Source organism: Danio rerio, chromosome 19 (genome assembly GCF_049306965.1).
Source record: "Danio rerio strain Tuebingen ecotype United States chromosome 19, GRCz12tu, whole genome shotgun sequence".
Classification (NCBI taxonomy): Eukaryota; Metazoa; Chordata; class Actinopteri; order Cypriniformes; family Danionidae; genus Danio; species Danio rerio.
In genome coordinates this window covers 38,664,309-38,677,258 of record NC_133194.1, presented here as the reverse complement: position 1 = coordinate 38,677,258, position 12,950 = coordinate 38,664,309, and the positions used below count along the sequence as shown (strand labels likewise).

Sequence of the window (12,950 nt, the reverse complement as noted above, 5' to 3'; positions counted from 1 at the left end):
AAGAAATGCTGGTTAAAAACAACACATTCTTTTTTTAATGCACTTCAAAATGCCCCTTTACTTGCTTCATCTCTCTTTTTGTGTTTTCATTTGTTGTCTTTGACATACTTGCCCCACTTACAACTCCACTAAAATTTGAAAGGTGCAGAGAAATTATTGGGTGTCAGGATTTTAATTATGTAGCTTTTTAAATATATTTTCTATTTAGATTTAACAGGCGATGGGCATGTTCCTGTGGCCTGTTTAATCAGAATTGTGTCACTGTCCAAATAATAAACCGATTTAGTAATGGATTCCAGCATTTTTAAAGGTTAAATTCAGCCAAGGTTGACTATATATGCTTGACATTTTAATAGAACGTGTTATAGGCTGATCATTGACCAGACATTTAAGCTCACCTATATTAAAGTGCTCTATAGTCCTTGGCGTTGCTTTTGGTCAGACCTTTAAGTTTGTGGTGATAAGATGTCTTTATTGAGGTATGAATGATTGGTCTGACTAACATTAACAACGATGAATGACTAACCAATGTTAACAAAGATGAATAAATGCTGTAATAATTGTAATAATACATTAACTAATATTGTCAATTGTTAGCGAATGATTACAGTTGTGGCTTTTAACCAGAAATATACATTTTCTTAAATTCATAAATATTATAAAATAAGTCAAATCAATCACTTAAGGCAAGTTTATTTATGTAGCACACAATGGAAAGTCAAAGGGCATTACAGAAACAGGAATAAAAGAGTATAAAATATCAAAACAAAGAATGCGTGAGTGAGCATATCTGTAATGGATTGAGGTCCTAAGCCATTTAGTGATGTATAGACAAAAAAATAATACTTCACAATTTATTCTGAATGTAACTGGGAGCCAGTGTAAAGTCCTCAGGATAGTGAGGAAGCTGTTACAGTAATCCACCTTGCTGGTGATAAAAGCATGCACAAGTTTCTCTAAGTCCTCATTGGATTTAATAAAACATATAATTAAATATAATTGTAAATGCGTTACACTAGTTGCCCTAGCTATCACCTACACGTCCAGCCACCAGTAGTTCAAGCCTAGGGTGTCATCTACAAATATTTCCTCTCCGAGGCATTAAAAAGTTGATCGATTTTTCTCCACCACTGTCCCACCTGTCTATATCAGCCAACTTGGGCTGTCCTTCTACTATGACTCCCTCCATTTTTTTTCCCAGTTCACCACAGCCCCACATCCTCCCCTCAACAACTCACCTCTCAACTTTTTTTTTTTTTTTTTTTTGCCCAATCAATACCGTCACCATGCATTTCTGCTTGATAGCGTGGCATGTTTTTTTTTTAATCAATGCTCTGGTCGATACTTCATTTAGCAAGTAAGGTGTTGAGAGAGAGCACACAGCACCAGGGATTAACATAGGCACCCCTTTCAGCATTCCATCGGAGACGAGAGGAAATGAAGAAGGAGGAAAGAGTGGAGGAAGAATTGAAGAAGGATAGAGAAGGCGGGAACCAACGGGGAGGGATGTGGGGACAGAGAGACCTTGACAGGGCAAGAAGTACAGTCCGCGTTAGTGTGTATTATGACTATGCTTATGTGCGCGAACAAGTCGTGGGCCTATCTTTATTTCGCCAGCCGAAACGCATTGATTATTTCCCCTCCAGTTCGGGACAGAAACAGCATGGGATCTGCGGGGACAGGAAGGGGATTTGATTTCATATGTCTGGGGCTCATTTGAATCATTGGTAACATGGACATGTCTATATAAATGCAAAGCACTGCCTGCAAGAGGGATTTCTAAGATGGAGTCGGACAAGAAAAAAAGTGAACTACTGGGAAAGACTGAGTGGTGTTTTAGAACCCAGCGGGGTTTTGGGCCATGTCGCACAGCCCCTATTTCAGTTCTTACTTTTTTCCACCAATTTCTGTTGAAGGCTGCTTTCTGTGATGGTGTTTTTCAATTTCTACATTTCCATTTTTGCCCCTTTAGTGCCCTGTGGAGGTAACATTACATCAGACAATGGCACAATCTTCTCTCCCGGTTACCCAGAGGACTATCCCACATCTGCGGATTGCAGCTGGCTGATTACGGTGGCACCAGGCCTGGGTATCCGTCTTAATTTCACCCTTCTGCAAGTCCACGGCCCTCAAGATTTCATCACAGTTTGGTGAGCTGTCGATTATCCTACAACTAGTCATTCTTTGACGCACACATTTCTGCGCGGGAACATAATTACAGCACACTCCTTCTAGTGATTAATTAACAAGCTTCCCAGGGAGCATCTTGATGTCAAAAGGACCTCAAGCAACATGTCAAAAATCGACAACAATGTAAGATGTCAATTTGATGTCATTTTGACATCAATGTAGTTTACATCTATTAAAGTGATACACAATATAGTGTACATTTGTCATTAAAAATTGAGGCTTTTAGATTAATAAAACCTTTCTTATATTGTATTAGGTTTTGTGTCATTATTTTTGTGGTCAAACGAGCATCAATCTGTAGATGCCAAATAGACGTCAAAGTTTGACCCTTCTGTTTTATTTCTTGAGTCACTTGAGGCCTGTATTTACAGATATGACATTATCTTTTTAAAAAATACTGATATTAAATAGCACATTACACTTAAAGAATATGTTAGGCCATTGCCTCTCCTGAGACTACAACTTTCTGTTCGGATTAAATGAGGAAACATTGATTCTTTTCGGTATCCTGGGATCCTCTTTCTTGAGGCATGATGTACTCTCTTACATTCAGGTTTCATCCACTTCAGCTCAAGCTAGAGGTAGAGTATAACCTGAAGTGCCAAGAAAAGCTCCATCAAGACAGCTTGGCCTCAGTTCAGTGAGCCAGCATTCCCTTTAGCCAACCAGATGCTTTTTTTTGAATGCACAGGACAGGCCATAATCTGTAGTGCAAGCTCAGATGGCCACAAACAGATGGTTTTAAAGCTGAATGGTCATGGTTAAAACTGGGATTAGGTTGGTGCCAGGTTGTTCCCTCCTAGATTGAGGACTGCAGAGATGGAGATAAGGAGATGTCCTTGTAGATGGTGGCTACGTTTTTACTATGTCATGACACACATTTAGGGTGAGTGTGAAGGAACCAGAGTGCAATATCTAAGAGAGTGTGAAAGGAGTCCCTGAAATTGGAGAGGTAATCAGTATGGCTGGGATAGTCTCTCAAATCAGTAAAGTAATCAATATTTAGAGAATCGTTCTGCAAATCAGCCGGGTGATCAATATGGATCTCACTTACTGTGCGTTTTCAGGCAACAAAGGCACGTGGTGTTCTCTTGTTGTATTGAATGCCCACTGTTAATGGGTTTTATACTCTGAATCCTAATGTTCTACCTTCAACAGGGATGGACCACAGGAAACAACTCGTAAACTTGGAGTGTTTACCGAGGGAGAGCCAAACAACCCACCGAGCAGCACATCTAATCAAGTTCTGATACGTTTCCGAAGCAGTTCTGAGAAAGGGGGGTTGTTCAAGATCAACTACCAAGGTAATTTGTTTAAAGGAAAGCTACCATTAGCATTTCAATTCATTCCAAAAGTACAAGTCCAGGTCGAGACTTGAGTAGGTTGAGTCAGAGTCAAGACTGAAATCAGAGAGTTGAGTTAAAGTCAGACTACGCTTTTAACACGGACAACAAAATATATCCACAGTACTTTAGACTAGTCTCGAGTTACTGTAAAATACCCATGACAAGACCAAGACCATTTAGGTATGGTTTGGTCTTAGAGTCAAGTGGATTTAAGATGCAAGTACTCCAACAAGGTTTTTCAATCCAGTGGAGGCACAGAAAACGACAGGTCACCACAGTTTATAGACTTTTTGGAATATTAGGTCTATTTCAGACATTGAAAGTCGGAGAATTATTATCATTTTGTCGAAGTCATGGATTATCAGGGATTTTTGTTTACCACTTTAAATGCTAGGTTCAATTTATCAATTACCATTTTTTATATTGCGCTGTTTCACTTCTGGTGTTATGGTTAAACTATTTTTCAACACCAATGCATTAATTTCCTGCTTATCAACTGGTTGCCACTCAACTCCAAATTCAGTCACCAGACTGTACTTGTTAACTAAGGCTGGCATTTCAGGATAATTAGGGACCCCTCGACAATGAGAAAGTTCATCAGAAGGGACTATCCCATTCAATTAATTCAAATTCAAATTTTTATTTGGCGTCAAAATGATTGCTTCAAAAACTGGGTGTTAAGGTAGCTAAATGTAAAGTTTGCAAACCTACTAACAAGCTATCAAATATGGTAGAGGGTGAAGCCACACAAACAGTACATATTTGGGAAAAATATTCCATTGTACTTATAGTGGCTATTAAAGTTATGCAAAATGATGTTCTATTTAAAAGTATTGTAATATTATGATATTACTTTAAAAGGGAAGTGAAGCAGTCAGTCAAGCTTAGATTATTTTCTAAATTGGTTTCCATTTTAATAAAAATATATAAAACAAACTCGATTAATGTAACCATTTTGAAGAAAATGGCATGTTTTACTATATTTTTTAGAGACCGTCATCTTGGAATTTTGCTGTATTTGGCTTCACATGGTTGGTTTAGTTCCCTCAGCTGAACAGATACGGTGGAAGTAAAAAACATAACACAGACACTGTGCCTAATTTAACCTAATTTAATGTGTGAAGTTGAGGAGCTGGTGCAAATACAAGCATCAGATGTGTGTCTAACATATAAAAATATATTTACTATATTTTCCCTTTTTATTACCAATTGTTTGATGCACTTTGGTCTACTCTCTGTATTAACCTGACTGACTGCCTGTTTGTGTTTTAGTGCCCTTGCACTAAAAGTTATTGTAAAACATGCCGTTTTCTTCAAAATGGTTACATTAATGGAGTTATTGTCATTAAAGTGGAAACCAATTTACAAAATAATGTAAAGCTGATACTGCTGCACTTCTACTTTAACAATGTTTTCTAAAATGTTTTTCCATGCATTACATGTCATGTAAATTCAGCTTTTAGTCAGTGAAATGTGGGATATAGCATGTTCTAGAAGGTCAAGAACGTACCTGGCTTAAATATTTATTTTTAGTTATGATTTCTGCTGATTAACCTTCATTTTTTAGTTATTTCTTAGCTATTTCTTCTAGAACATTATACTCTATCCAGTCTCTTGGTGAAATGCCTGATTATTCATTCTTTAGACATCATGAAAATTCAGGTTTTTAGTCAGTAAGTCAGTATATAGCATGCTATAGAATGTGAACTGAGAACATGTACCTGACTTAAATAATGATTTAAAATTTTAGTTACAATTTTTGATGATTTACCTTTATTTTGTAGCTATTTCTTAGCCATTTTTCCTACAACATTATATACTAGCCAGTATCTGCGTGAAACGCCTGATTTTTTTATTCATTCAGTGAAAGTTGGGGAAAAGTGAAGTTAATATTTGGCTTAAAGTGGGAACCCTGTGTTTCAATGTTGAAATTTCTATTTGGATCTAAAGTTGGTGCAGTAATGGCTCTCCCAGCAGGAGCTAATGGATCCGTTAGTCATTATCTATTTTTCTAAAAACCCTGAACCCACTGAACCCATCAGCTGATGTCTGACATCCCAATATTTCTACAATTTGTCACGTAAAGCTGTTTATTTCTTTCACAGTGCAAAATGACACGTCTCACACTTTTCTCTTAGTCTCCTTGTCTTTCTTTCTTCCAGCCTATAGACTACAGTTTTGCTTGCCACCTCCCATCATTCCTAATGCAGAAATTCTGATGGCCAGTAAAGAATTCAAGATTGGTGAGTTGGAATTGATTTTACATCATTTACACTCTGATTTGTATGCCTGCTTGTGTGTGTTCGTTTTGGTGGACTCGACATGGCCCAGTATAAGTGGAACATTTTGAGCAAAGACGCAGGCTGCCAGTTCATTTTCAGGCTTGAGCGCCTCTCATTAATAATGTTCCCAGAATAGCAGAGCCAGCCACACACACACAAGCACACACACGCACACACACACATCTCCCCCTACCGCTAACACCCCTCGAGAACTCGCTTTGAGGAGGGAAAACTGTTCAGATGCCAGGGCTACTTGTCCCATAGGGCCGTGCTGATATGCTGACTCATTGCCAGAATTCAAAACAGAGGCTGACGGTGTGTTGTTCATGCTGCTACAAACATAGGTGGAGTTTCTAACACAAAATGTTGGTGGCAATTGATAGCATGTTAGAGAAGGTGAACTGAGAAAATAACTGACTTAAATATTTATATTTAGCTATGATTTTTTATTCTTTATTTTTATTTACCTTCATTTTGTAGTTATTTCTTAGCCTTTTCTCCTAGAACATTATATACTACCCAGTCTCTGTGTGAAACTCCACCTTTCATAAAAACTTAAATACATTTGATTTGTAAATATTTCAGTTGCCACATGCTCAGTAAGTGGTGGTTTTGGATGCTAGGCATATTTGCTTATATAACAGGCTTTTACTTAGCCTTTTAATGTACACAATTGCAACAAAAGCAACATTAATGTACTTTGAGCTATGTTAGTTATTACAGTCATTGTAAATGTATGCTTGCACTCATGTTTTGCACAGACACATAATTACATTAAATGTTTAAGAATCAGACCATGAAAGAATGTACACTCAATGATTAAATTAAATTAAAGGTATAATAATAGGAATAATAATAACAACAATAATAATAATAATCATTATAATTATTAATAATAATATTTTTATTATAGTTTTTAATAATAATTTTAATTATAATTAATTAATTGTATTTTTATTATTAATAATTTGAATAATTCAAATATAAAAAATAGTTAAATAATACAAAATAGTAATATAAACAATTATTATTAATATACCTTTTAAATTAAAGTAAATTACAATAATAGCATTAACAATAATAAAAATAACAATAACACCAACGATTATAAAATTTTTAAATATTATTTAATAATAGTTTAATAAATTATTAATAAATATATACTACTACTAATATTAATAATAATAGCAGCATCAGCAGTAATAAAAAAAACCAATATTAATAATGATTATTTAATAATAATATAGTGATTTAATAATTTAATAATAATTAAATAATAATAATAATGCTATTTAAAATGTATACTTAATAATAATAATAATTATTATTATTATTATTATAATAATAATGTTATAATTTTATATCATTTTATTATAGCTGTTTTGTAATAATTTATTTATTACACCTAATTAACTTTAATAATTAAACTATAATAAAAATTGTATTAACAGTTTATTATTATATTATATATCAGTTTATTATATTAACAATTATTATTATTATTATTATTATTATTATTATTATTATTATTATTATTATTATTATTATTATTATTATTATTATTATTATTCATTCATTCATTCACACATTCACTTATTCATTCATGTATTTATTTTCTTTTTGGCTCAGTCCCGTAATTAATCCGGGGTTGCCACAGCGGAATGAACCGCCAACTTTTCCAGCACATGTTTTTAACGCAGCGGATGCCCTTCCAGCTGCAACCCATCTCTGGGAAACATTCATCCACACTCATTCAAACACACACACTACGGAGAATTTATTTAGGCTCGAACCAGCGACCTTCTTGCTGTGAGGCGACAGCACTACCTACTTCCCCACTGCGTCGCCTACTATTATTATTATTATTATTATTATTATTATTATTATTATTATAATAAAAATAAACTATTGTATTCAATAATAATAATAATAATAATCATAATAATAATAATAGTTTTGTAATAATTGTAGTAATAATAATAATAATAATAATAATTATTATTATTATTATTACAAATAGCAATAACAGCAATAGTAATTTTATTTATTTATTATTTATTTATTTATTTCTAAACACATTGCAATTTTAAAAAGTAATCATAATCTCATTGGATTTCTAATGATGACTCATTGGCTTTTGTTCCCTATGAAATCCATTGTTAAATCAATGCTCTGCTTTTCTGCCAAAGAGGCAAAAATGCATTCATTGATATTAATTGTTCTAAATGGGTTGTTACGCGGTCTGCGCAGGGTCGTTTGATCTCTCTGCAATGGAAAGTGTTTGTAGACCCTGCGTGCGAGTTAAAGCAGTCATGGTCTTTGACACTAACCTGCACTGAAATACCGTTTTGATCACTGATTATCCACCTCATCCAATTAATTTGCTTAATTCAGTAAAGTTAACAGGCCATTATGTTCGGATGGCCATGAACACATACACTCACAGCCATAAACACATTCCTATTGGCTATATTTCAAAGCATGCATTTTTTTCTCCTTTGCAAGCTTGAGTTTCTTTATTCCAGGGAGTTAAATGCCACATTATGAAACCATTAGGTGTTTTTGCACCTCTTAGCTGAGTCACAGAGTGCATAAATGATCATGTGGCAACAGGCAGATTTGCTACTGAGATCTGAGTGGCCCTCAGGTAGCAGCCGATGGGTGTTATGAATGTAAACCATGCGGTGTGGCACTTCCTTAATTATACTGCAATGCAGCGCCGGCACCCCGAGTCTCCCTTCGCTCCTCTCCTTCTCCCTTTTTTTATCGTCAGTGTCAGCCATTAAGCGAGACAGTAAGAGAACATGGCCTTCATCAAGTTGTGAGCGAGGCAACAGCAGGAAAAGCCAGATGCTGCTCCTGTTGTTCTGAGCTCCTCTGAAATCCCATGTTCTCCATAATTTTTTTTCAGAAGTTGACGTGCATGGGAGAGACAGTTGATGAAGCAATGATAAATTTACTTGACTTTCTTTCTTTCCACAGGTGATATTGTGCGTTACAGATGTTTGCCAGGATATCATCTTAATGGAAACAGCATTCAAACCTGTCGCCTCGGGACGCATCTCGAGTTTGATGGACCTCCACCTTCCTGTGATAGTAAGCTTGAACCTTTTTTTTGTCCACAGTTCAATTTTTTTTGTCCACTATGGTTCTATTCTCTATATTAGCCTGTAAATGCTCCAGTATAGTCACACAGAAGGTTTGTATTAGTATTTTTTTATTATAATTATTTACAGTTGAAATCAGAGTTATTAACCCCCCTTTGTAATTATTTTCCTTTTTTTAAATATTTCCCAAATTATGTTTAGAAGAGCAAGGAAATTTTCACAGTATGTCTGATAATTTTTTTTCTTCTGGAGAAAGTCTTATTTGTTTTATTTCGGCTAGAATAAAATCAGTTTTACATTTTTTTAAAATAATTTTTAAGTCAAAATTATTAGCCTCTTTAAGCTATATATTTTCATTTGTCTACAGAACAAACCACCGCTATACAATAACTTGTCTAATCACCCTAACCTGCCTAGTTATTCAAATTAACCTAGGTAAGCCCTTAAATGTCACTTTAAGCTGTATAGACGTGTCTTGAAAATATCTAGTCAAATATTATGTACTTACACCATGGCAAAGATGAAACAAATCAGTTATTTGAAATGAGTTATTAAAACTATTATGTTTTTTGAAATTGGGAGAAAAATAAGGGGGGGGGGGGGGGGGGGGTAATAATTCAGGGAATTTATTTGACTTCAAATAATTTTGATATACAGTTGAAGTCAGAATTAATTTGCCCTCCTGAATTATTAGCCCCCATATTATTAGCCCCCAAATCATTGTATAATGATGATTTGTTCCATAGAAAATCTTTATGAAAAAAATTACTTATTGGATGAACTCGATTTAATTGAGGGCATGATTTCCATGTAATAAATTTGTTTTGCACCAAAAAAAAACTAAAAAGTATATTCACACAATTAAATGTGATTAATTTGGTCCAACATGATTTTATCAAATATAAGTTTAAATACAATTCTATTTTTATATAACTTAAACTCAATGGTCTTATTATCTGTCGTACATTTCAAATTCTCCTTAGTTTTATTTGAAGTTATTCTAAAAACTAAAAGATCCATTTTAAGAATACTTCACTTATACAGTTGGTACTGATTTCAGAACTAATTTTAGGACAGTTATTGCTCATTGAGCAAAGCTTTTTTGTTTTTTTGTTTTGCCCATGTGTTCAACTTCATTTCAAGTACATCAGGGTCTTGAAACTCTTAGGGTGCTTCTACACTAAAAACAAAATTGGATTTATTAAATTAAGTGGTTGCAAAAAAAAATATATGGGCTGAAATTTAAAAAAACAAATTAAGTTGAACATTTTTGTTTGTTTTTTTGTTTGTTTGTTTGTTTGTTTGTTTGTTCGTTTGTTTGTTTGTTTGTTTAAATTCAGCCCATATAAATTGTTTGCATGTTATAGCATGTTATAGAAAGTGAACTTAGAAGATGTACCTGGCTTAAATATTTCTTTTTAGATGATTTCCCTTTATTTTGTAGTTATTTCTTAGCTATTTCTCCTATAGCCAGTCTACGTGTGAAACTCCTCCTTTCAAAAACTTAAATACATTTGTTTATTAAATATTTCAGTTGCCACGTGTCATTCTGGAGAAGGGAAAATGAAAATATATTTGCTCATTAAGTGGGGGCTTTGAATGCTGGGCATATTTGCTTATATAACAGGCTTTTACACAGCCATTTTAATGTACAGACGCAACATAAATGTACTTTGAGCTACGTTAGTTATTACAGTCACTGGAAATGTATTTTTGCACTGATGTTTTGCACTGAGGTTACATTAAACATTTAAGAAACAAACCATAAAAAACGACCCACTTACCTTAAAAATATTTAGTAAATCCAATGAATATTGTTTTTCAGTGTAAATCTGTCTTATTTGAAGCGTTTGTTTTAGAAACTGGTACTTTTTGTTCCTAATTTCATTTAGGTATTTATAAACTTGGCAGTCATGCTCACCTGAACTAATTGCTTTTGAGCCAATCAAAATGTACTCTGAGTGGTTCAGTTGAGGTGAGAAAGCAGTTCCTCCCAACAAACCAATAAAACCAAGCAAGTGTCATCACTGAACATTGTGTGTTTCTGTGAGTGAGCAGGTTAGTTAAAACAGTTGTAAACAAAGTAGTGCCTGTTCATCTTAGTCATTTATTTGCTGTGCTTTGTGCACTGATGCTGATTCCTGTACTGTCAGGATTTCGAATTTCTGCATTTTATTCGATTTATTTTTTAGAAACAATTGATTTTTAGTGACGTCCCCCCTCTGAGCTTCACAAAAGACCAGTCCTGTGGTTGCTATATTATAAAGTCCAACCCCCCACTGTGTTGCAGTGCATGATGGGTCTATTGATCATGATGGTTGGATTTGTGCTATATGAAGCTTCGTTATTGCTATTGGCTTAGAGGTAGTATGAATATACCTCGGAGCCTGTCAAGCAAACCCCATGAGTATGCTAAACGCTCATCTACCTTCCTCCAGCTGCTTTTATGTGATTTGATATGGCATTTCCCATAAACTCCCTCAGTTCCTCCTCATTATGTTTGTCTCTCTCCGCTCAGCATTGGAGAATTACTTCTCTGAGCTCGCTTTGCTCACTGTGGAATTCAGGTCGAACTAAAAGGCTTCTATTAAAAGCACCTATATGTAAACAGGGGGTCCAAGGTCTATAAACGTTAGTAGAAATACTTGTATTTCACATTTTGTTGGATGCCCAAAACCACTACTTAAAAATAAATAAATAAATAAATAAATAGCACTATATTGTTAAACTTGTTAATTTGACTTTCATATAATCACCTACTTTCATATATGTTATGTGCATTTTTGGTCGCTGGGTCGCTGGGTCGCTGGTTCGAGCCTCAGCTCAGTTGGCGTTTCTGTGTGGAGTTTGCATGTTTTCCCTGCGTTCGCGTGGGTTTCCTCCGGGTGCTCCAGTTTCTCCCACAGTCCAAAGACATACGGTACAAATGAACTGGGTGGGCTAAATTGTCCGTAGTGTATGAGTGTGTGTGTGAATGAGTGTATGTGAATGTTTCCCAGAGATGGGTTGCGGCTGGAAGGGCATCCGCTGCGTAAAAACTTGCTGGATAAGTTGGCGGTTCATTCCGCTGTGGCGACCACAGATTAATAAAAGGACTAAGCCGACAAGAAAATGAATGAATGGAGCTGTGAGTTTAATCACAAGCTATTTTTATTATTTTCGCCAGTTAAAAATGTGTACAACTTAAAGACACGGAAAAATATTTAGTTACGTTATTCAAATTATAAAAATACATGCTTTACCACCTGTCAGTAATAACATTATATTTCCTATTCATTATAAATAAAATTGTGCACATTAATTCTGCTTGTATCTGGCTTTTAATGGTAATTTGAATTCCAGATCTTCAATGTTGTCTCAGATTTTGTACCTCATTAAATATCAAAACACACTCAGCCGACCCATCCTGCATTTGGCCTCATCTGCGATGTAAGTAAAAATCAAATGGGCTGTTTGTTTACTGGAAGCAATTTGTGGGCCGCAATGCAGCTGTTTGGTGGAAAGTGATTAAGGCATACAGGAAAACAACAAAAAAATAAACAAATGATTGACAGGAAGTGTTACTATTTCAAACATTACCATATATCAGAAAGAACAGACCACAATGTGAAGAGAGATACTTTTTTTTCTATTTAAAAACACACACGCACACAATTTATGTATAGTAAAGCAGGCCTAAACGTGCACCTCCTCAACCTTCATGCTGGAGTGCTCTCTCTGAACCTGTGCAATTCATCCTAACATTAATTAGGTGTCGACAGTTAATTGCTTCGGCTATATGAAAAGCTCCTTATACTGAGGGCCAACATAGCCAGCTGACACCCGCTCCATTTGGTCAAGGCACTGCCTCTGGCTGTCAGTCACATTAGGTATGCCTGCCTCGTCAAGACACAGGAAAGACAGAGGGACTGGTCAAATGGCAAACCAAACAAGGAGGAAGAAAGTTATATTATTCCTTATGCGGAGGTCATATGATGAAAGAAGGAAACAGATTTTCTTATAAAGTATATGCATGTGTATTACAG

The 12,950-nt window shown here is 35.0% G+C and overlaps 1 protein-coding gene across 2 annotated transcripts in view; it reads left to right on the top strand.

Moving 5' to 3' along the window:
* Positions 1–12,950, top strand: part of csmd2 (CUB and Sushi multiple domains 2) — a 560,701-nt gene that overhangs the window by 454,648 nt on the left and 93,103 nt on the right. For both annotated transcript variants that reach the window (XM_688741.11, XM_073931822.1), the window contains exons 43-46: positions 1,973–2,150; positions 3,349–3,494; positions 5,699–5,779; positions 8,801–8,914. In XM_688741.11, the coding sequence (XP_693833.6) occupies positions 1,973–2,150; positions 3,349–3,494; positions 5,699–5,779; positions 8,801–8,914 (519 nt within the window). The remainder of the gene's footprint in view (positions 1–1,972; positions 2,151–3,348; positions 3,495–5,698; positions 5,780–8,800; positions 8,915–12,950) is intronic.